Source organism: Poromitra crassiceps (assembly GCF_964638095.1).
Source record: "Poromitra crassiceps genome assembly, chromosome: 3".
Taxonomy (NCBI): Eukaryota; Metazoa; Chordata; class Actinopteri; order Beryciformes; family Melamphaidae; genus Poromitra; species Poromitra crassiceps.
This window is the reverse complement of record NC_139625.1, coordinates 38,499,392-38,525,195: the sequence shown is the minus strand read 5'-3', so window position 1 is coordinate 38,525,195 and position 25,804 is coordinate 38,499,392. Positions and strand designations below refer to the sequence as shown.

Sequence of the window (25,804 nt, the reverse complement as noted above, 5' to 3'; positions counted from 1 at the left end):
AACGTGCATTCTTGCTGTTAGTGTTTTTATTTTATGCAAAGATGACTATCTAAGTCCTCGTCTAAAGACTGGTTTAAGAGGCTATGTCTGGGCTTGGTGAGATTCAGCTTTTTATATATATATATAGTAACCGGACCCGGACAGCGGTTACCAAGGGCAACCAGCCCGTTGGCTCGGCATGCGGGGCCTTAACCAAACACGTGCGGACAGACAGAAGCAAAAGGTTTTATGTGTTTCTTTTTGCCACCATAGCTGGTTAATGCTATTTTATGTTTTGGTGTGGTATGAGCAGCTTCCTGTGCTTTCTCGCTGGAGCATCCAGTTGTCTGGAATCGCTTAGTTTTGTCCTGAAAACGCATCAGCGAGATAAGCCACAAGATCATTTTCAGGAGGATTCTGTCATCATTTGGCAGCGGCAAAATAGCCTCCGTCTGCATTTGTGTGTCTGTGTCTGTGTCTGTGTGTGTGTGTCCATCCGTCTGAGTAACCATACATGTTTACATCAATACACGTGAATTCAATGCACATGTTGGTTTTCATTCGTGTGTAGACTATAGAGTAAGTTATACTGTACCTTTTGAATAGTGAAACTGCTCCTCTAACCTTGCTTTTTGTTCTTTTGTTTTTGCTTCTGTTGTTTTTGTGTTTGTGTGTGTTTCAGCTAATAGTGCGTCTAAAGAGGGAGGTCCAGTTGCTGAAGGAAGAGCTCTCCATGGTGACAGGCGAGCAGAGAGATGACCGACTAACCGGGGAGGAGATCCAAACGTAAGCCACCTCGGATGCTTCAATTACTCATCCTTCTATCCCGGTCATTCATTCGCTAATTTTCGCGATTAATGTCCAATGATATCAAAGTTCATATCACCATGCACAGTGCACATAGCATAATGCCTCTGCTAAAAGAATAGCTAGCTCCAAAGTCCAAATGAGCGATCTTCTCTCACCGTAGCAGGAGCAGAGATATTATGGCTCGTGATGCTATCTCCAGATTTACGATGACAGATGAGGCAAGGGAATAAAGTGAGTGAAAGTTGTGAGTTGAGTTTGAGAATGTTCCGGAGGAGCTCGCAGCAGGCCTCTGGCCACAGGATCATGGTGTGTGTAATGATGTGCACAGCAGTAGACCTCGGTGAGCCAGTCATCTCGGGACAGTGAGGACAGGAATAGTGCTGCGCTGGCCCCTGTCCACCTTCCAAGATGTTTACAGCACCACCTCGGTCCCAGAGAGGCCGGCAGACAGTCTTTTTTTGGGATGCTAATTTGTCTTCGTAACACTTGCGACCGGGAGATCCTCAAGCAGATATGTTTTTTCATGATTTATGACTATTTGGGGTTTGCCGAAAAGGCCTACATAGCTTACGCTGTCGGCTATGCGTCGCTGCTGAGTTGAAGCCTTGTTCACTGAGGCTTAACCAGATCTAATGGTGTTTCCCGAGGCTCCGCTTCAGCCAGGACTGCTTTGTTTCTGCTGCGGTGCCCAAAAGGCAGAGGGACCCCATGGAGTCTGGGGCCAGAGTTCAGGCCTAGAGGTTCCATCAAGGACTTGGCACGGCTCCCGTCCAGTGCTGATGTATTTACCGCCCGCCCGGCCCCCTTGGTCGGGCGTTTTATTATTTCCCCTCTACTCGCTTGATTATTCCTGGTTTCCCCCGTTTGCGGTCAAACTCATGCGGCGGGACTTTAATGATGTCTGTTGTGACCACATTCACTGACATGCTGACTTGTCTTTCGCTGTTTCCTCCCCAGTTAATGCCTTGACTCATCCCCAGTGCCAAATGATTTGACATTATGAACATTTCCTGGCTTGTTTGCTGTCACATTGCCAGTCCTCCACATTTTGACTTTGGAGAAGTCTATTCTCCACGAGCAACAGGTCCGGTAAATGTCTGTCACAACTCAATATCACTTCATTCCCATACAAACTAAAATCAATGCTGTTTTTTACCACGTGCGCAGCAGCGCATGGTCAAGAGAATGCTTTTTGGGGTGAGTCATTCATTCATTCATTCATTCAGTCAGTCAGGAACAGATACCGGATAGGATGTCATCAGTGATGATGTCATCAGTGATGATGTCATCAGTGATGATGTCATGCCAAATATTTTAGTGGTTTCATCCTCGTTGTCAGGTATTTTGACTCTTGACTGTAAGATGGCCAAGTCTTCATTAAGAAGGTCCTCATGTTTTTCTCTGAAATGGATTCTTTTGAGAAGTCCTGCATTATGTTCTGTTCTGTCATTGCCTTGGCGATGGCTCTGCTCCAGTGTTACACAGCTGAACATCTGCCAGAGATTGAAAATATCGAAAACATAAATTAAAGCTGCCAAACTTGGGCTGTTGAAAGAAGTAGTTTCCTCGAATGGGCTTGAGTTGCATGAGGTCACCTGGTTGCATGATGCACGTGGTCCTGGGCCGAATTTGCCCTTGTTTTAGCTGCGATCAGCAGTTCTATAAGTCACTCTGTCGGTTGGTTGGTCGGTCGGCCCACAAAAAGTTCACCACCCTTTAACGGGCACAGTTTTCGCCCTAGGAGGCTGAAATTTGACAGGGAGGTCAAGTGTGTGTATGTGTGTGTTCGTGCATGTGTGTTCATGCCAATCTTCTCTAGTTAAAATTGGCTAAGTGGTGTATGTGGTGGTGGTGTGTGTTGTGGCGGTGTCAGTCACAATTGTGATGTCATCAGTAGAGCCCGACCGATACTGGATTTTGGAGGCCGATGCCGATACCGATATTAGGGAGTAAAAAGATTCCGATATCGATATATTGTCCGATATTCTTATATTATATAATAAACATTATATTACACAATTATTTTGCAATGATCCCTCAGATATCAAACACTTGACAAAGATATGACTTGACATGACTTGAGATATGTATTGTAGGGAGGATATTTTACAGCTTATCAATACACTTTATTGTCCAAAATGACATCAATGTAATGAAACAGTAAACTGAACTGGGAATTTAATCATTATACAAATCTAGAAATACAAAAACACAAATAGAACAAATATGAAATATAACTTGAGTTAAGAAAAAAGATCAAATCCACACAACATGCTGTCTATAACTTAAAAAATACAAAATACAAAAATATCGGCATATCGGTATCGGCTGATAATATCGGTGGACCGATATATCGGTCGGGCTCTAGTCATCAGTGATGTCACTCATGTAACTGTGATGTCCTCAGTGATGTCACTCGAGCAACTGTGATTTCATCAATGATGTCACCCGAGCAACAGGAGTTTTGCCATCAGTGATGTCATCACTGATGTCACTTGAGCAATTGTGATACCACCCTAACTGGTATGAGCCGATGGGCACAGTTGCACGATGGCGCCTAGGTGGGTGGGCGATGTCTCTCTGTCTGTCTGTCATTCCAGAGTCTCCACCCTAGGAATTAAGGGTGGGAGGGGGGATTTCAAAATGCAGGATGACAGGGGCAGAGGGCTGACATTTTCCATGCTGTGTGTGTGTGTGTGTGTGTGTGTGTGTGTGTGTGTGTGTGTGTGTGTGTGTGTGTGTGTGTGTGTGTGTGTGTGTGTGTGTGTGTGTGTGTGTGTGTGTGTGTGCGTGCGTGCGTGCGTGCGTGCGGCAGAGGCAGGGTAAGTTCACATATGTGGTCGCAGCTATTGCGAATTCGCGCTTGCTTGTTATGTACAGCTTGTTTCACTACATAATCACCTCACACCTTGGAAAAGCTATTTGGAAACTGCTGAATTCTGGCATTTGAAAGATGATGGTTCTTTTCTCCCCAAATATTGTACATGGCATTGAAGGGCATTCTCCAAAATCTAGCTTAGTATCAAAACGCCCTGATGACTTGCAGGGCCCTGAAATAAGACCGCCACGTTTGTTTTAAGTCCTTCCTCGTGTAAACGTAGCGTGTTCCTGCGCTGTCAATGTTACAGCGGAAAATGAAGACCGCAGGTCGTCGCGCCTGCATTGGATCCGTCTGGATGGTTGCCCCCTGGTCTTTTCCAGTGGCCGCTTCCAAAGCACGAAGAACCAATGTTTGGACTATCATCTAGCAATAGTTTATCAACAGGCCGGCCCAGTGGAGCTGGAACACACGTTTAAGTAAATAGTTTTCTTTGACTGGACCCAAATTTTAAACATTAGAAGCTCTCCTCAAATATAGATCTTAACTGTTTGAGTGCCTGTTGAGCCTGTGTTGAGAGTGATGGAGAAGGACTGCAGCATGGAATGTGGCCTTGGTTTAAGCTCTGGTTATTAGAGACTGTGTGTGTGTGTGTGTGTGTGTGTCTGTGTGTCTGTGTGTGTGTGTGTGTTTACGTGCGTGCGTGTGTGTGTGTGTGTGTGTGTGTGTGTGTGTGTGTGTGTGTGTGCGTGCGTGCGTGTCCAGGTTGGAGGAGCTAGTCAAGGCCTTTCTGGATGACCCTGATCCTGAGGTGACCCTGTTGCTGGGACCGGACATGAGAAAGATACTTTACTGTTTCTCTCTGTTAAAGGTATCTATCTGTCTGTATTAACAGATACCCTATATTATAGAGCACATGTCTCAAACTCAAGGCCCGAGGCCCAAATCCGGCCCGGCACCTCATTTTATGTGGCCTGTGAGAGCTATGAAGAATACAATTTAATTTGCGCAATACAATTCTTTGCAATATGGCTAAAAATAGCAATAGTTGTAGGCTACTGTTTTGTCTGTTTGCCATTGTTTTTCCTATAATTCTACTTTCAGAGCTAGTTATTAAGTATGAAGTTATTATTACTAAAAAAAACAATAATAATCAAATCAGAGGCAATATGAAATACTAGGGTATCGATACACTTAGGCTCGCCCGCTGCGTGACCTCGCCTGCAGCTCGGCTGCTGCGTGGCCTCGCCTGCTCTATTGGCATGCGCAGCGCACAACTGCTCAACTTAGCATCACTGATGACATCACTGTCACTGATGATGTCACAATGCTTATGACATCAGTGGTTATGACATCATCAGTGATGTCATAAGATGATTTTGGTCAATTATGTTGTCATGGGGACAACATTTTTAACAGACATACAGATATTGTCCACTTGCTCCCTTTTATATCAAATAAAATAAAAAGGAGGATGATAACACATTTATATCATGTTGTATTTACAACTGGCCCTTTGAGGGCAACCATAATGCTGATGTGGCCCAGAATGAAATTGAGTTTGACTCTATAATATAGAGAGTATCTGTTAATCTAATCCTATGTAAGCACTATCAACATGTATTATTGACAAGATATACATGACGATCACCATACTAGTAGGGACAGGAGAAAACAGTAAGTTGAATATATTTTGACACCCCCCCCCCCCCCATTTAAAATCATGTTTCATGTCTGTGAGGTGTTGTCTTTACTTCAATGTAAGAAATCCTAAACGTGCCTGGGTGGAACAAAGAGAAAATAAACATATCGTCGCCTTGCTAAACTAATGGCCTAAGTCATATTTTCAAGTTTTTCAGGAGACACAAAAAACTGAACCAAATAGAGAGTATATGATATTCCTTAATCATTTCACACAAAAAGGTTATGACAATATATGACTATTAACATACAAATAACGCTGTATGTCAAATCATGTTGCATAAGTGGATTAAATGACTTAGGCCAATTTATGAACATGCTGTTGCATCTTAGGCAATTTTAAACCTGACTTAGGCAAAACACTGCACATCTTTTATTCCCACTTCTGTGACCACAAACAGTTTAAAACGCTAGTGGAGCACATAGATAGAGACTCAGGAGACAGAGGGCAGTTTGACTTTCATTTAATAAAGCAAACTCATCTTTACTGCGTCACTCTTAACAAATTGTAATTTAAACTTAAACTTAAATCCTTCTTAAATCAAACAATGTCAGTTCAATCAAACACTGAGGAGGCATGTGCCTCACTTCTTCCTCCAGCTCTTCTTTGCTGGGTCAATCTTAACAAATTGTAATTTAAACGTAAATCCTTCTTAAATCAAACAAATGTCAATTAAATCAAACACTGAGGAGGCATGTGCCTCTCCTCACTTCTTCCTCGAGCTCTTTGCTGGGTTTTAACTAACCCTTTAACATTTCAAACAATTTCACTGCTCACAAGTAATTTTTTGCAAGTCCAAGTCAAGTCTCAAGTCTTTGAGGGGCAAGTCCAAGTCAAGTCTTTGAGGGGAAAGTCCAAGTCAAGTTTTTGAGGGGCAAGTCCAAGTCAAGTCTCAAGTCCCTATGGATGAGCGTTCTATCCAGCTGCATGTACATGGTCCTTCGAGCCCAGATGGGCCTCAGCAAGTGGGAATGGACCAGAGGAACCAGCAGCCAGTAGGGGGAAGAAGGGCACCTCCATACCTTCAGTTGTGGGGATATCATCCACCATCGCACCCCCCTCCCCCACAACGATACCATCCCATGTAGTTGGGCCTACACCTGAGCGGCAGCATGGTGAACCTGCACGAGACACCATGGACTATTTGAGACACCTCTTGAGGAGGCTTGATGCGGTAGAGGGATGCTTGTACTCAAGGAAAGCGCTCCCTGTGCCTCACCCAGCCCAGGCGCTCCCTGTGCCTCACCCAGTCCAGGCGCTCCCTGTGCCTCACCCAGTCCAGGCGCTCCCTGTGCCTCACCCAGTCCAGGCGTTCCCTGTGCCTCACCCAGCCCAGGCGCTCCCTGTGCCTCACCCAGTCCAGGCACTCCCTGTGCCTCACCCAGCCCAGGCACTCCCTGTGCCTCACCCAGCCCAGGCGCTCCCTGTGCCTCACCCAGCCCAGGCGCTCCCTGTGCCTCACCCAGTCCAGGTGCTCCCTGTGCCTCACCCAGTCCCGGTGCCCCCCGCACCGCCAGTTCCGATGCCCCCCGCACCGCCAGTCCCAGTGCCCCCGCACTGCCAGTCCCGGTGCCCCCCGCATCGCCAGCCCTGGTGGGCCCCCTGGCGCCAGTCCTGGTGCCCCCCGCACTGCCAGTCCTGGTGCCCTCCGCATCGCCAGTCCCGGTGCTCCCCGCACCGCCAGTCCCAGTGCCCCCCGCACTGCCAGTTCCGGTGCCCCCTGCACTGCCAGTTCCGGTGCCCCCCGCACCGCCAGTCCCGGTGGCCCCCCTGGCTCCAGTCCTAGTGCCCCCCGCACTGCCAGTCCCAGTGCCCCTCGCACTGCCAGTCCCGGTGCCCCCGCACCGTCAGTCCCGGTGGCCCCCCCAGCTACAGTCCCGGTGCCCCCCTGCAGCCCCTGCTCTGGTGGCCCCCGCACCTCCATCTGCTCCCTTGGCGCCCATCCCTCGGCGCCAATCTTCCGTGGCTCCCATCCCTCGGCGGCACCCTCCAGAACAGTCCAGCCGGAGTCGACAATATCCGGGCCGGCCCCCTGAGTATACCTGCCGGCGTCACCAGCATCCAGGTCGGCCTCCGGAAAGGTCCTGTCTGTGGCATCAGTGTCTGGGACATGATCCGGGGTTGCTCAACCTGTCTGCTCTGCCTCCTGGATGCCCTCCGGACCAGATGGCCCCTTCAGCCCTGCCGTCTTGGCTCTTTTTCCACTGGCCATGCAGCTTGCCCCATTTCACCCTGCTATGGGGCGGCCATGACAGCCGAACGGTTTGCCTCATTTACTCTCCTTACCTTCAATTCCTCTGCCTCTAGTCACTTTTCTTAGTATACATATTCACTAGTGAATATGGGGGCGGCTGTACAAAAGTGACTCTCGGACTCCAATTCCCATAACCCATCACTCCCTCACCTCCAGCCATTTTCCCTCCCCTAAGCACACCTGCACCTAATTCTGGACTGATCACCACACACCTGCACTTAAGAGGCTCTAAGAGCCTTCACACTCAGTGTGTGCTCCAGACAGCAGTGGAGGAGGCTGCTTTCGTTCTTCCCTATTGATTGCCATGTACAGATGCATTATTTGAAGCCTAAATCATCTGCTTGTACATCTGCATCTGCTTGTACATCTGCATCTGCCTGTACATCTGCCTGTACATCAGCATCAAGGGATCTGCTTTAAATAAACACCCTTGGCATATGTTCCTCTGGTCCTCTTCATTCTAATCGGTGTCCCACTTGCTGAGGCTACACCCGTAACCAACCCACTAGCAGTTTGTACATACAAAGAGCTTCATTTATGTTGAAGTATTTCTTTTTCCTTGATGCAGATGCCATTTTAAAAGCTTGTAAAATGGCCTAAGTCGCATTGTCTTGTGACTTAGGCAAAAATAAAATGGCCTAAGTCACAGTTAGATTGATTTAGTCACACTATTGATTTAGGCCATTCGAATATTGAGGTAAAAACAGCATTTTCTTTTCAATTAGGATGTTGGCCGTTTTACCAGAGGTGGGGAGCATCCTGAAGAGCTGACTTAGGCAAAAATATCATTTTCGGAAAAAAGTGACTTAGGCCATTAGTTTAGCAAGGCGACGATATTTGACCTGCACAGTGTCAATGAGAGTTAAAGTGAACGGCTCTCATCTTTTCATTTCACTCATCGATGGGCTCAGCAGTGCCCAGCTGACCACTCACTTCTTTTAAATGGCTCCCCCTTCTGACTTCTCCAGGGAGGTGCACTACTTTAGTTTAGTTTACCGTAGTTTATTTCATTTATAAAGGACATTGTGCACAGACATTAATCATTTGCAGTAAACAATAAGATGGGTGCACCAGATTTAGCAAAAAGTTAATTTCCATCTGTAGTCCTGTGTACATAAAACATTGACACAATATCAAAAACAACATAGAAACATTTATTTTACTCGGCACCATTGTAAATGAGGACTCGTCCTCAATGGGTTTTCCAAGTATAAATAAAGGTAAATTAAATTTGCCACTATTGAATGAAGTTCAATGTCCTTCCATTCTTTTCAGATGGTTGATTAATGGTTGTCACTTTCTGACCAATCTCCTTAGGCCGAATTCATCCTAACTTTAACCTAAGAAGCTGATAATAAACCTGTCCTGAAAGTTAATTCATCCTAACTTTAACCTAAGAAGCTGATAATAAACTTGTCCTGAAAGTGAAAACCATTTAACACATTGACTGCCAGACGTTTTTTTTTGCTGTAGATAGCTTCTGCCAAGCCGTTTTTTGAGGATTATGGCTCATTTTATAAGAGCCGAGGATTCGTTTCAGCTTGGAGTTTGTGAACATACAATATCTCAAAAGTACTAATAGAATGTGTACTTTCTCTGTCTAAAAGAGTTAGTTTGTAGAGTTAGTAGTTATGTAAGCATTAGCAGTTGAATACAGCATGGTTTTAGCGTGAAAAAGAATATTCAGAGATAAACGGCTTTTTGTGAAATTGGATGGAACTGTCACTTTAACCATTCATTTTTGGCTCTCTCTCTCTCTCTCTCCCTCCCCCTCTCGCTCTCTCTCTCTCTCTCCCTCCCTCTCGCTCTCCCTCCCTCTCTCTCTCTCTCTCTCTCTCTCTCCCTCCCTCTCGAGTTGCTTCAACTCCGCCCTCCGTGGGCGGACAAGCTTGTCACCAGTCAGTGCTTTGCTGCTCTCCTGTGCCTGTCTGCACAGCCGCTGTTTGAGGAAGTCGGGATGGACTCACTCGTTTGGAGTTTTGGTTGAGAGAAGCTTTTGCGATTCTGGTCATATTTATGCTGCGTGTTTCAAAGTGTGTTCGTCCACCTGTAATCTATCACCCGATCATAGTAGATCGGCTGAATCTATTATGTAAATTTGCAATCCCGCATCGCCAGCAATCAGCGCGAAAAGGAGAATGGCTGGGCTGAGAATGGCTTGACAAGTTAAAAAAATGCTTTCCTTCCTCTAGCAAGGAGAGCACTGTTGCCACTTAGTGGGTCGGTGGAATGGGTTGTAAACGTTCGGTGGCTCCAATAATTATATAAGAGATGTAAAAGGCTTAGATGCACAACCCACCGTCAAAAAAAAAAAATCGATGCCAAAAACGTGTAAACACGTTGTTGGCAGGGAACAGCTGGATTCTGAAAACGTGTTCATACGTTGTTGGCAGTGAATGAGTTAAGATCCATTGACATCCAGCCTCACCCAGTAAGGCTGTTGGTTTTCCCATGGTCTGAGTTGAGTAGACACTCAGTCTAGACTTAACTCTTTTTTTCTTGTCAGCTAATTAGATGCAAGGTGTCAAATGTTGACATGCTCTGGTCACCGCGTGAGTTTAAACCAAAGCTTCTTGAGAATTCTCACAACGGTAAATAAATAACTAATAAATGGCATGACTCTTGCGACAAACATTCCTATGATGGGTCCGTACTCATCCATCTATAGCATATGGTATGTCAGTGCAATTTGTCTGTAATAAAGTGGTGAAAGTAAGAATGATGTAGCAGTCAGTTATGAATCAGTGCGAGAATTCATTAACAAGACACAGCATTTGTGATGCCCATCCACCATTATAAAACAGTATGGCAATACTACATGTGATTCATACACTGGCTAATTTTAGATGGTCGGTCAGTAGAATATTAATTGCCAACTGATAAATAGACTGAGGTTAGGGTTTGGCTGGAGTGGACGTCCAATCCACAGACTACAATTGCTATTTAAAAAAAGCATAATGTTGGAAGAGAAAACATCCTTAAAAGTTTTTGTCTGGGAGAAAGTTGGATTCACGATAGATTTACAAAAGAAAAAGAAAAAACAAACAAACAAAACAAAAACACAGGGAAAACAGCGCAGCGCTCACGTTGCCCCCCTTCAGGTCAGAGTTGGAGCAGCCACCAGAAGCAGTTCCAGATCCCGCTCTCAAGTGTCTGTTTATCTCTCCTCTGCTTTGTTATGATCCTCAAACTCCATCTCCCCTTCAGTTTACATTCCTCTGAGCATCACCCCAGTCACACTCCGCTGATTCTGAAGGAATTTGGATCTGGTTTAAATTTGATTTCTTTCTCCTTTGTTCTCATACTCGACTCGCCCCCTTGCAGCTCTCTCCGCCTTTCCTTGTTTTTTTTTAGGCGAGGTTCTCTTAATGTATGTATGTTTCCATATACATCCCAAAAAGTTTCCAGGACCACCCTCATCCCCCACTCCCAGGTCTTGGTACCTGTCTCTTAGATTGTATCTTCTGCACTCGGACTAGCAGCTCACCCATGGGACCATCTTCCAAAAAAGGGGCATATCTCCCCTCAATGTGGACTAGCACTCCTCACATATCGAAGCATATGTTGGGGGCGAAAGCAACATTTTAAACAGGTTTACCACCAGCCACAGAATTTCTGTAATATCATTGAATTTTGAGAGGTGTATTCCAGACAGGGAGAATAAGGGAATTTGATAAATTCTCTCACATCATTAACAAACCACAAAGGAGTATCATTTTTAGGCCATGGAAAGTCATAGAATTTTATGACAGGGCCACAGGGGGAGCCCCGTTTAAAAGGCAGAAAAGTCTGAATATATCACTCTGTCTATCAGTCATTGAAGGAAAATGACATGATGAGACTGAATGTAATTTAATTTCAACAACCGGGTTTGGACAGAATCTGTTTATTTACAAAAAGTGGAAAAGGAAGCTATTCTGTACTAACTTTAAAAGTCGTTCTTTCTGTGCTTCCTGGTGCAGGTGATGATCCGGGAGAAGCTAGCTGGTGCGATTGGACGAGTCGATGGGCAGTTATCACCAGCAGCAGCAGCGGTGAGGGAGGACACCCAAGACAGCCTCAGTCCAGCAGAGCTGACGAAACTAAAAGAGATGTTAACGCAACGTGATAATGAGATCAGTATCCTTTGACAAGGGAAGTTTGTGGACAACTTATTTTGCTCAGAACTCAGTGTTTCACACAGGGTTTGGAGCGATTGGGGTGGGTGGGCCTCACACCCACTAGGGGGTCCCTACATTTTGTACATTTTAAAGTAAAGGGCATGGGTGCGAAAACACATTAGGCAGAACCTGATCTTGCAGTTAAAGGAATATTTTATTCCCTATCAGAATCACTTTTCAGAATCAGAATCAGAATCACTTTTATTGCCACAGTATGCAAGTTACATACGAGGAATTTGTCTTAGTGTCTGTATGCAGCGTAGCGGTCACATCAATATACAGAGATAAGAAGTAGGAAGATAACTAAAGACAATCACAACGTTGCAAGTGCAATCAAATCGAGTAAATATACAGTATACAGTACAATATGTACATGAGTGGTGAAGTGTTCTGTGGATAATAAATATGAATTTATGTTGAATTTACATGAGATTTACAGACTGAGTTAAATAGGCGTTGAATAGGCAGTGGATTTACATGAATTTACAGTCGGAGTTAAATAAGAGTTTACATTGAATGTACATGACATTTACAGGCTAAAATGTGCAGGGAATTTACATGAATTTACAGTCCCAGTTAAACAGGCATTAAATTAGATATGAGTTACAGTTTTATGGCGGGGGGGGGTGTTCAGCTGAGTTTAGGAGGAGTTTAGGAGTTTGTGTGTGTGTGTGTTTGGGGGGGGGGGGCTGTTGGTGAGGTCCTTGGTGGAAGGGGTTTCCGGGCCTTGTTGGTGAGGCTGATGGCGGTTGGTGGCGGTTGGGAAGAAGCTGGTCTTGTGGCGGGTGGTTCTGGTTTTGGTAGCCCTCAGTCTCTTGCCGTGGGGGAGTGTCTTAAAGAGTTTGTGGCCAGGGTGGGAGGGGTCGGCCATGATCTTGCGAGACTGCTTCAGTGTCCTGGCTGCATGCAGGTCCTGGAGGGATGGCAGGTTGCATCCGATTATCTTCTCAGCACAGTGGATGATGCGCTGAAGTCTGTTAATGTCTTTGAGAGTGGCAGCAGCATACCAGACGGTGATGGAGGAGGTGAGGATGGACTCAACGATGGAGGTGTAGAAGTGCACCATCGTGGCCTTTGGCACTTTTAATTTCTTCAGCTGCCGTACAACGTACATCCTCTGCTGTGCCTTCTTGGTGAGAGCTCTGATGTTCAGCTCCCATTTTAGGTCGTGACTGATGATCATCCCCAGGAAGTGGAAGGACTCAGTGTTGACTGGGGAGTCACCCAGGGTGATGGGGGAAGGTGGGGCTTTGTGCCTCCTGTAATCCACAATCATCTCCATTGTTTTTTGATAAAAAAAAAATACAATACTAAGAAAAGGGAAGTGGAACAATAGAGGTGCAGATAGGAATAAAAATGATACATTTGAGTGTGTCCCGGAGGCTTTGGAGACCACTGTGTTCCAGACAAGGGAGGGTCTAACTCTCATGCGTAGTATAACTCCCACGGGTCCACTAGTTAAAAATGAATTAACCATGGAGCTTTAGAGCTGCTACAAATTCTCATTTTCTCACTTTTAGGCTAATGCCAGTCGCCTACGATTACTGTATGCTAAAGTGTTAGCACGCGCAACAGACAGAACTATTGGAGACACAGAGGATTTTGATGCTTTGTCATAATATTGGGTAAGTTGACCAAAGGGCCAAACTCACAAAAAGTTGGTTTCGTCCTGTAGGCTAATTTCTTTCCCTTCTCAAATGCAAGCCTGAGGCTGCATTACAGTATACCACATTGTTTACAGTGTTCTTTCCAGAACAGTTGCAACTACCACAGTTGAAGTATTGGTCATACAAGTTCTGTTTGGGTTGGTTCAAACTTCCCTTAGTGTCTAGTGAACAGAATACAGTACTGTATAGTGCACATGCCTAATATAGTGTGTATGGTGGAGTATCTTTTAGACTTCAGCCAAAATCTAAATGTTATATTGTTTCTGTGTGTAGCCAGAAACAATGTGTAGCCAAATTTAATCACACTTACTGTTGATAGCGGAACCTTTTATTTGAAGATATTTACCCTTAAGTAAATCTGCCTGTGTTATTGCATGGCTGGATTGCAGTACTTCTGCAAACACATGAATTATGAAATTTAAGTAGGGTTGAATTCATCACCAATCCCCCAAAATATACATGAAATGTTATTTTAATGTGCATGTGCAGATACAGTATATCTTCATCTAATGACTGCAGTTAATCATAATTACTATTAATCATAATTATAGCATTTGCGTTTAAAGATGATATTTCTAATGGCTTTTGGGGATGATTCTTGCCGTTATCCCCCCTTCGCTGCAGCTTGTCATTAGATCACAGCACATTAGTCGGGAAATCGAGATGTCTACTTGATTATTTAGCCACAAAAACCTCAGCTCTCCAAAATAAATAGAATATTATTATGAAGATATTTAACATAGTATGTCTTGGAACAAGTACATGTAATGTGAAATCCTCTCTTCTTCATTCTATATTTTCCCTTTCAAAATGACAGTGGTTTTCCACAAAATGCAGATGTCATCACCAAAATTGCTATTGTATGGGGCAGATTACATTTCAGTGTTTAAAAGTACACACTCTATTTTTGATTATAGGAAGACCTGTTATGCCCTTGCTTTACTGTATTATCTTTATATTTTCATTTTATACATTTTTGTAAATATACAAATATAAATATACTTGCAGCAAACTGTCCATCCTTCACGGTGGTCTGTCTGTGGGATGGAATGATCTTCTCATAGTTTGCCTTAATTTGATGACATCACCTTCAGGCGTATCCCTAATCATCTAGATTTGGACTCTTGCTACAACTAAAGCTCGTATCCGCTCGCTAATCACCATCCCATGTCTGTATAACTGCTGCATCCAACCCCCTCAGCTCCCCATCCTCCCCATGTCTGTATAACCGCTGCATCCCCCACCTCAGCTCACCATCCTCCCCATGTCTGTATAACCGCTGCATCCCCCACCTCAGCTCACCATCCTCCCCATGTCTGTGTAACCGCTGCATCCCACCCCCTCAGCTCACCATCCTCCCCATGTCTGTATAACCGCTGCATCCCACCCCCTCAGCTCCCCATCCTCCCCATGTCTGTATAACTGCTGCATCCCCCACCTCAGCTCACCATCCTCCCCATGTCTGTATAACCGCTGCATCCCCCCTCAGCTCACCATCCTCCCCATGTCTGTATAACCGCTGCATCCCACCCCCTCGACTCACCATCCTCCCCATGTCTGTATAACTGCTGCATCCCACCCCCTCAGCTCACCATCCTCTCCATGTCTATATAACCGCTGCATCCCACCCCCTCAGCTCCCCATCCTCCCCATGTCTGTATAACCGCTGCATCCCACCCCCTCGACTCACCATCCTCCCCATGTCTGTATAACCGCTGCATTCCCCCCTCAGCTCACCATCCTCTCCATGTCTATATAACCGCTGCATCCCCCCCTCAACTCACCATCCTCCCCATGTCTGTATAACCGCTGCATCCCCCCCTCGACTCCCCATCCTCCCCATGTCTGTATAACTGCTGCATCCCCCCCCTCGACTCCCCATCCTCCCCATGTCTGAGTAACTGCTGCACTCCCCCCCCCTCGACTCACCATCCTCCCCATGTCTGAGTAACTGCTGCACTCCCCCCCTCGACTCCCCATCCTCCCCATGTCTGTATAACTGCTGCATCCCCCCCCCTCGACTCCCCATCCTCCCCATGTCTGAATAACTGCTGCACCCCCCCCCCAGCTCCCCATCCTCCCCATGTCTGTATAACTGCTGCATCCCCCCCAGCTCACCATCCTCCCCATGTCTGTATAACTGCTGCATCCCCCCCCCCTCGACTCACCATCCTCCCATGTCTGTATAACTGCTGCATCCCCCCCCCCTCGACTCCCCATCCTCCCCATGTCTGAATAACTGCTGCATCCCCCCCAGCTCACCATCCTCCCCATGTCTGAATAACTGCTGCATCCCACCCCCTCAGCTCACCATCTTCCCCATGTCTGAATAACTGCTGCATCCCCCCCCCTCGACTCACCATCCTCCCCATGTCTGAATAACTGCTGCATCCCCCCCCCAGCTCCCCATCCTCCCCATGTCTGTATAACTGCTGCATCCCCCCCAGCTCACCATCCTCCCCATGTCTGTATAACTGCTGCACCCCCCCCCCCCCCTCGACTCACCATCCTCCCCATGTCTGAATAACTGCTGCACCCCCCCCCCCCCCTCAGCTCCCCATCCTCCCCATGTCTGAATAACTGCTGCACCCCCCCCCCCCCAGCTCACCATCCTCCCCATGTCTGTATAACTGCTGCATCCCACCCCCTCAACCATCCTCCCCATGTCTGTATAACTGCTGCACCCCTCCCCCCCAGCTCACCATCCTCCCCATGTCTGTGTAACCGCTGCATCCCACCCCCTCAACTCTGCCCGCTCAAACTGTTGCTGGGAGGCATTGGTTCCTGCGGCACAGGTTTAACGTCACCAGACTGATGCCAGGTCTCTGCAGGGTCAATTATGGGAGAGTTTCCCTGCAAAGCAAAAGGGGGGTACACTCACCCACCGCCCCTGTGTGTTCCACTGCAGGGTCGACTCCATAGTGGGGCACCTGGAAGTGGTTAGCTGGCCCTACTGGAGTGATGACACACGCACCGCTAACGTGGAACATGATGATAGAGCAACAAAGAGAACTAACAAACAATGGTGGAGCAACGTCGAGTATGTAGAGTATATACTGTAGGATGTATATACTGTATATACTGTATGATGTGGCTCTCGGTAGCTTTTTAAGTGCTACAGCACATCTTGGCGTGACACGAGATCCCATGGGTTCTCTTTTGTATATACCACATAAATCCTGCAAAATCCTCCACAATAGCAAATGCAAGGCACTGCTTAGCAAGGCCCAGATTACATCACCTTGGTAAAATGTACAGGTCTTTTTTAACAGCCTACAGTAAGTGGGGTTGCAGGAGAGAAAGCGTCCGATTCCCACTAATTCAGACCCCATAGACTGGCCCTACTTGTCCAAATGAAATGTAGCTGTCGGGTATGTACGCACTCTTTCATTCCTTTGGTATGAAGCTATCACACAGCGACCAGGTTGGTAAACATGAGCGTGCTGTGCACAGTTTACTGACATCACATTACAGGATTTCTGGGTATTAAAGTTCAAATGTTTCAGTTACCTCCCGCTGCCATTTGGAAGCACCAATGTGTGAAGTTGCCTCATGGAGCTGTAACTTTAAATGAAGGATGTAAACTAGCTCATGTACAGCTCAGTGGGTGGAACGTAATGCTCAAACTGTCAGGATTAGTGGCTTGATTCCCTCTGAGATCACCCATGCTAAAAATATATGCACTCATCGTGCTGTAGGTCATTATGGATCAAAAGCCCCCCCCCAAATGCCCTGCTGCTGTATATTTTCAGCATATCTATTGATAAACCCAGCTGTAATATGCAACTACAGTAGGTAATGCTCAGAAGAGTTATGCCTTAGACTTGATGTTGCAAAGATTTAACCTTGATAGAAGTTGAGTTATTGAAAGCCACCTCAGCAATATTTTTTTAGTATCTTAATGCACATCCACCTCTCATTGTTTAACCTGAACTCGCACGCTAGATGTTTGAGGACTTGCCATAAAGCAGCTTGACAGTAATAAGCCATTCATTTATATTATTTAACGATTGAGAATGGAACATAGGTGTAAATATTATGAGATGTCTGGTGGCAGCGGTCCAGGAGTATACTGTACACTGGAATAACTCAAACTTCAGGTAGAAAAGATCAATGGTAGCAGCTGGTTGTCCAGGTTTATTTTACCTTTGCTCACAAGTGCTACTGAACATTGCCAACAAGAAAGAGATTTGGCATTTGCATTTTGGCGTAATTGGGAGTTTGATGAGGTGCACAGGTAATATGTCATGTCAAGTTTATTTGTATAGCCCTAAGTCACAAGCATGTCTCAGAGGGCTTTACAGAGAATATGTCTACTTAAGTCGAGCTAAGCACTATCAATATAAACAGGATTGAACAACTTGATTGAACTTATATTAGAGGGGAGGGGGAGAGAATGGGGAGGGAGGGGGAGAAGAGAGAGAGAGCAGAACAAATAAGCTATACTGGGGCTGGGCCAGTAGCGGAGCGTACACCGGGGCAGAGGGTGCGCCCGCCCCGGGGTCCACTCATCAGTGGGCCCCCATCAATTTTTTTTTTTTTTTTTTTTTTTTTTTTTGCATGCCAGGCCAGGCCAGGCCTGAGTGTGAGAGCAATTCAATCAATAGACAATAACATTGGTGTGTTTAAAATGAGATATTCCACTAAATATGGCTAAAACAGATGCAAAAAAGGCAAATTTTTCTTCGCAGCCGGCCTTAATTGAATTTTTTTTTTTTTTTTTTTGGGATGGGGGGCTCCTCTAAGAGCTTCGCCCCCCCTGGGCTGATAGGGTCGCTCCGCCCCTGGGCTGGGCGATACGGTTGAAATCAATATCACGATAATCACAGTTTCGATACCAATGTATACAATGTGGTTCATGTAGGCAAAGCCACGTTTAGTAATCCAATTATCATATATTATAATTACCTGGCAATTGTCATCATGATAGATACCACTGAAAGACAACAAACGATAGTACTGAAGTATGGCCCAGCCCTCGGGCATACAGCTGTTACTCATTTCGCCCGGCCACTCCGCCGCGTTTACAGTTATGGGCAGGGATTTCCTGGATTCCCATCACGGCCCTCGCAGTGTTGTTTAGTGTGAAGGCCCTTGCAGTGTTGTTTAGTGTGAACTCTAACATCAAGTCTTTAGATTCCCCCTGGTCACAATAATGCCCCCAAACTCATTGCAACGACTCAAATGCCCCAAGGTCTCCTCTACCTCAGGCTCATGGCTGTGTTGCATTATGTACTGTGCTAAGGAAGTTTGTTCACCTCAGACGTTCTACTTTGTTATACAGGAAAGACAAGGGAGAACTTTGGAATAGCAAGCAACACAGGTCAGGAGCTGATGGGGAACCTGCAACATCACCATCAAATGGCTTGCACGCCATTCTGATTCTCATTTAAGCCAAAATAATTTCTCATTTTTATGTGGGTTCTCAGCTTCTGGTACATTTGTTGGCATTTAATTAAAAGCCAGGTTTATGTGTACAACTTCCCATGTGTATCCCCCACTCAACCCTGATGTGTCAAAGCAATCTGAAACTCGCTCTTCCTCTTAAGCAAAGCAACCAAAAGCACAGTAGTACGGAGTGGTGACAGGACAGTTATTTTAATGAAGATTTCACATGTAAGCTTGAGATTGTGAGAATTGAACTAATTGGCTTGAAATGTCAGACCAAAGCCGTGTAGGCAATTTAGAAGGGTTGCAGACAGCATCATAAAAAAAAGACTACTGTGCATGATTCATCTCATAATGCTCTTGATTTTTGTTCAGTGTGAACTCTTGAGCTCTTTGTCAGCATATCAACAAAATGAAATCATCTGTCACCTCTTTGACTTCAAACACACACTTAATTACTAGAGCATCGTATCGACTCAATAACCATTCTCCCACAATACTTAGGATCTTCCAGTAAGGGAATTCTATCGCTCCCACACTCAGTAATGCCTTTAACCTCTTTCCAACCTCACCGTATGAAAGTTGTACTTGTATTCCCACCCAACATTCGCTCCAACATCTCTGCTCGGGACAAAACGGGGACTCAACAAGCTTGATATGTAATCATCATTACTGAGCCTATTCTGCTGGTCATGAATAGATAAACATATCATCTAGTGCAGCCATGAGAGTGTCGAGTCAAAATTGGTAATCTTGTTGTTTACTTTGTGATCCAGCTGCGTGGCCCATCACAGTTTAGTGAGAATACCAATTGGACAATGCAAAGAATTTCAAGTTGTAAAATATAGATGATGCCAAGAGTTGAGGTTTGTTGCCAGTTGGAAATTGTTTCCGTCTATATGCAAATTGGCGTCTATATGAAATTGCCGACTCTTATGTGGCTCTGTTGATCTTCTCACAGATGGAATACTTGTCTCTTGTCACTGAATCTTACAGTTGTTTTTTGATTAGTGTATGCACACTAAAAGAGTCAAAAGTATGGACATGCATTTTACTTTATTTGAGCTATTTCTCACATTTTAAAATAATAGTAAAGACATGAAGTAACACAAATGGAATGATGCAGTGACCACCTTGAGCCACCTTTTGCCTTGGTGGCTTTGGAACGAAATTCATACATACTGTAGGCATCAACTTCACTATTTATATTTATCTAAAAAAATAACTTCAATCATTTTGAAGCCCAAGCCTTTAGATCAAAATGGCTTTAACATCATGAAAAATGTTGGGATTGGGGTTGCGTGTGTGTGAGAGAGAGAGAGAAAGAGAGTGTGTGTGTGTGTGCGTGCGTGTGCGCGCGCGAGAGAGAGAAAGTGAGTGTGTGTGTGACTGTGAGAAAGAGAGTGAGTGTGCGTGTGTGTGTGTGTGTGAGAGAGATTGCAAAGGATTAAAGTAGAGAGTCTAGAAGAAAAAGGAGAGTGAATGATGCTGAGCATTTCCTTTGGTTGTAAGCCCACTCGCCACCTACTGTTGTGCTGGCTCAAGCACTGGCATAGAGGGGCTGACTGGCATGTCTCGGGTGTGTTTTGGACAAGAGCTGCCTTTTTAGTCTGCGTGTGTTCGAGGTCTCTCGATGGGAGAAGCCTTCACGAACGCAACTCTGCTCTGCTCATTGTCTAAGAAGCTGACCCTTTACTCTGATCTGTTCTGCATCCAAACCAAGTGTGGTAGAAGATAAGTTGTTTTTCTTCTTGAATCATTCTAAGGCGTACAAATTTGAAAAGCACTTACAAAAACAGCTCTTTTTGCATGATCGACCACTTATCCTTCAGTTTCCATTCAGTTGCCCCGCTAATGCGTTTCTGTCATCTATTTCGGTAACATCTGACGTGTCCTGTAATCACCTCTGCAAAGCCCACCGCTGATGCTGGCCAGAGGTCGCTGATTACAGGTCTCTGGGCCTTTCGGGGGCTGTTTGATGTGTGTGTGTGTGTGTGTTGACATGCCTCATGGATGACTGCACACTCACAGTATTGGGGTATGTCACTGTCCAGATTTCTCAGTATTGTCTTTTATTCCAGTTAGGTGGTAGTGTCTAGAAGTGTCAGCACTGGCTGTATCACATAATTACAATTCTAAGGTTGAGGGACCACAATGTTGCTGGTTCAGATCCCTCAGCCAGCTGAGAGAACCCGGGCTGGGAAAATGCATGAGTATCGCTCTCTCTTATTTGAACTCTTCTTACTGTAAATCTTACCGTAACTTTAACTCTTAGTAGAACCAGTGGAAGACTGGTTAGACAGGGTAGACTGGGCAGTTCCTTGGTGTGACGATTGGGTGCTACTAGAAACCTCTCTCTCTCTCTCAAAAAAAAAAAGTTCAAATTTTTCTCCCCAATTATATTTGGCCAATTCCCCCTGCTTTCTCGGCCATTGCTCCACCCCCTCTGCCAATCTGTGGAGAGCCGTAGACATGCTTCCTCCTATACATACAGTATGCAGTTGCCACCCGCTTCTTTTCACCTGACAGCGAGGAGTTTCACCAACAGGATGTAGCATGTGGGATAATCACACTATTCCCCCTAGTTCCCCTCCCCCCAAACAGGCACCCCGACCGACCAGGGGAGGCACTAGTGCAGCAACCAAGACACATAGGCTACATTCACACAGCAAACCTTAGTGCTCGAATCTGATCTTGTGACTCAGGTCAGTCTTTTTCATGACTGTGTGAGCAGTACAAGTCACATTGAAAGTGACTTTTTTAAAGATGACCTGGGCTACTTTCAAATGTGGAAAAACATCAGATTCGAATCTGATGTTTTGGAATGTGACTTTGGTGTGAACAGACATCTGGCCCATATCAGACTTCAATGTGACTTTTACATCATTCCAGAGCGACATTCGTCACTATTCTGCGCTGGCGGGAGGAGGGAGGACCATGCGGGCAGATTGTGATTACAAACATGGAGGACAGCTTCGAGGGAGGTCAGTGGAGGGACAGTGATGTTTTAGACCTTATAATTATTAGCAAGAAGTAGCAGCTATTGCTCCACAGAAAGCCATCATTAAAATTTTGGCTCTCTTTCTCCTCCTCCTCGCTATCATCTGCTCCTGTATTCGCTGGCTTCCACTGCATAATAACTTGTAAATTAAACCGTAAACAACAGATGAAACAACATCATCAGCTACCGCTATGTTTACTGCAGTCTTCTTCCGGGTTTACGTAGAACTGCGTGTGACGTTATTGTTGTTCTTTGCACATGCGCGTCACTTCAGGTCCATGATCTGTTCACACCGGAGTCTGATATGGGCCACTTTTAAAAAGTCTGTGTGAACAGCCACACAAACAATCTCATCTGATCAAAAAATCTGATTCGAGCACTAAGGTTTGCTGTGTGAACGTAGCTTTACTGTACTGTCATGACTGACTTTAGCATTTCACCTCTGCCAAATGTGGTAATTCTGAAGACATTTTCTTTCATTTGTGGGACCTCTGCTTTATTAGACAGTATAATGGAGAGCGACAAGAAAGATGAGAAAGAGAGATTGAACGCACATCATGAGTTGAGCTTGACCACAGCATTCTGAGCGCATGGCCTCAGATCCAACGTGCAACCCCCAAGGGAAATTTTCATCACTCCAGAAGTTTATGGTAGTGTTCAATCGGCACAAAATGGATATCAGATATCTCAATAATGGAAAAACCTACTGAACAACAGTCTGAGGTAATACCATCTATGAAACAATGACATAGGACCCACAGAAACAGTGATATTGTTCTGAAGGACTTGGCTTAGATAGGTCATTTAGAAATGTGCCAGTTTGAGATTTTGGCAGTTTTGAAAAGACTGTATGGTTGGTTTCATTGGAAACCGTAATTGGAGACTGTTAGTTCCTTCATGTTATTGTTCCTGCTGAACTCTTTTGTATCCACTGGCAGAAACATGAATTCAGCTCCCTGGCTCCCTCAAAAATATGTCCATTTATCATTTGAAACACTGACATTTTGACTTTTTTCTCTCTCTCTCTCGATTGAACCTTCTAAATTATCCGCTGACCAACTTTGTTTCAGTCTGGCCACAACTAGATGTCTTCTAATCCCATGAGAGGACAGACGAATGTGTTGACTGTAAATTACTGGTTGTCATTAGGACATCAAACACACTCCTCTTTTTAGTAGAACAACTAGGCGGATAGGACATGAGCTGTTTCCCATATGTAAGATGAAATAATCGTTCCTGAGTGAATAGTTTATGGGGATGTATGGCTTTATTCATACAAGTCATATACCATGCTATAACAAAGATCAAATCTACAACTCGGGACAGGTTTAGCCTTGTATCTGTTAACCATTTATTTGCTTTCTTGCTTTCTGCTGCGATAGTAAAAATAGTTATGGCAACTAACCGCACAGACTTCTTGATCATGATTTCCTTTATGCAATTTTCCCATGCAATTCTAGTTCATACAATTCTGATTTTTCCCTCTATCAACAGTTTTGATTGCCAGTTTTCTCCTTCCTCATCAATGGTATTTTCCTGTTATGCAGTAATGGTGTCAGTCTACAACCTGCTGTGGAGTGTTGAATTCTAGCCCCTAGGCATCAATTTGATAATCAAACTTGATGGCGTTTTGCATCCGCTGTTGTTATACTAATTAAAGGTTAAATATAGCATCAGTGAGTGCAGCTGAAAGTAGTTTGAGTAGATTGAACACAGAATAGTCATTTGGAGTTGGAAGAGCAGCGCTTGAAGCAAAGGAAACGATTTCAGTAAATTGTCCTAACGCACAGAGATGTCGTGTACGGAGAAGTGAAGCGTGTCGTGGCATCAGAAGCGTAAAACGGAATCTAAGTGCTCGTTCTCGCCTTTCAGCTCTCTCTGTCACACTCGCAGACTGGCAGACACATCTACACTTGTAGTAGACAAAAACACGTAGATACAAGCTCATCCGCGGGAGAAGATCTTCTGGAATCTTGGCCAGGAGTGTGCAGCCTCTCCGGCTCCTCTCCTCTCCGCTGATTCATCCCAGACCGTGACATCTTCCTGAGCCTGTGAGGTCAGACGCTGAGCATGTCAGCACTCTGCCGTTATTACAAACCCAGCAGCACCGTCCTGTTGCCTTTAACCAACCAAGGAAATCACTGTGGGTGATTCCTCCTTCTTTTCTGGAGAATTTCATTGCTAAGTTTCGTGGCTTTTTCATGGCATCAGGGTATATTAAAATGAACCATGCTTTAAACATTGAACAAAAATCTAGTTGTGATGTCCTAAACGGCATCTCTCCCACTGGTATTTGTGCTCTCTCCCACTGGTATTCGTGCTCACAGTCTCTTTTAATTGTAATAGATGTATCCAAATCCTGACAAATTCCACATCTGTGTTCTCAATGGATAGAAACGTGTCTTTTACATCCAGTATGTTTATTGTTTACCCAAAGAAAATGTGAGTTGTCCTTAACTGAAGCCCTACAGGTATCCTAGTTAATATGCTGAAGAAGGAGAAGAAAAGGGCCCAGGATGCTGCTGCTCAGGTGGCTAACGTCACCAATAGCGACAGTCTGGTCTCCCAGAATGCATTGAGGTCATCCGCAACGCCGGTGATGGAGGAGAGAAGCACCGACTCCATCTCTGCCGGCTGGGGCGGACCAGCTACTCAGTACAGGAAAAGCGGTATGTTAGCTGTTATCTCTTGGCTTACTTTTCATTTCATTCTCATTTATTTTAAAAGCCCCCAAATGTTGATAGCTGCTGTGCTCTCAGTAATACAAGACTGGCTCCAAATTGGACTGAGATGTAGTTTGGATGTGTGGTATTGCCATTTGCTTCTTCAACTTCATGGCTCTGGTCCTCGAGATCTTTCCAGATCGCCCTGTAGCTTAACCTATCAGTTTCTGCTCATAAAAGCAATCCTCCACGATCAAAGGGACCTATTAAAGCAAATAAAAACTTCACAGTTTGGTGGATGTGGACTCGATTACATGGGACACGCAGTCGACACGCAGTCTTTGTGACGTGGGAGAGGGAATGAATGGGTGATAAATTAGGAGCTGGGGGCAGGGTGCCGAGAGGTGATCTCTCCCGATCGGAATTCCGGCAGCTCTTTGCTTGTGGTCATGCTGATTTTCAATGGGCCAGTCGAGGTCGTCAGTCGAGGTGGTCTTTCGAAACACTTTTATATGCATTGCAAATCCCTGAGTTCAGGATTTTACTGCGTGCTGAATAGCTCGTCATCCCAGAACTCATCATGCTACCCTATTTCTAAACAATGTCATCAGGGAGAGAGCATGCATTTAGGAGTTTCCTCTTGGACGTCACTGAAGTGGCCCAAGTAGAGATATGCCAGCAAAGCAACATTAGACAGTTTGCTATGTTAAACCTTTAATTTGTTGTTGATGAAGAGCTCATGAGTTTAAAACCCATAATACTCAGTGAGACATGAGGCAGAGGCTGGGGGCCAAGAACATTGTAATGTAAACATTAGAAACACTATTCATACCGGACTAGGATACAGCAGCAATCCTTGATCCACTAAAGTTGAGAGAATTAACAACCAGAGGAAGCATCTTGTCAACTGAACCTGAATTGATGAATAACTCTTTTTGTCTTCACAAAACTTGATATTTATTTTAATATGTATATATTTTTACTATTATCAACAAAATAATATCATATAAATAAATAGGGCAGGGCGCCCGGGTAGAGCAGTGGTAGAATTCCTTGCCCGCCATCACAAGGATAGCAGGTTCGAGCCCCCGTGTTGCTTGTTCAGTGGTCCATACAGCTACAATTTCCCATGTCTCTGGGTGGGAAACCGGATTATGTCCTGGTCGCTGCACTAGTGCCTTCTCTGGTCGGTCGGGGTGCCTCTTCGGGGAAGGGGAACTGGGGGGAATAGTGTGATCCTCCCTTGCACTATGTCCTGCCCGGGAAACTCCCCGGTGTCAGGTGAAAAGAAGCGGCTGGTGGGTGTCTGGGTGACTGCACATGTATCGGAGGAAGCAACTCTCCCCAGATCGGCAGAGGGGG

The 25,804-nt window shown here is 45.3% G+C and overlaps 1 protein-coding gene across 1 annotated transcript in view; it reads left to right on the top strand.

The window, feature by feature from the left end:
* The window catches only part of kif6 (kinesin family member 6), a gene marked incomplete at both ends in the record, with an annotated part of 113,643 nt that overhangs the window by 31,821 nt on the left and 56,018 nt on the right, over nt 1-25,804 (top strand). Inside the window, 5 exons of the mRNA XM_083633012.1 lie at nt 662-765; nt 4,373-4,478; nt 7,303-7,374; nt 11,526-11,682; nt 24,251-24,448. Of these exons, the coding sequence (XP_083489138.1) occupies nt 662-765; nt 4,373-4,478; nt 7,303-7,374; nt 11,526-11,682; nt 24,251-24,448 (637 nt within the window). The remainder of the gene's footprint in view (nt 1-661; nt 766-4,372; nt 4,479-7,302; nt 7,375-11,525; nt 11,683-24,250; nt 24,449-25,804) is intronic.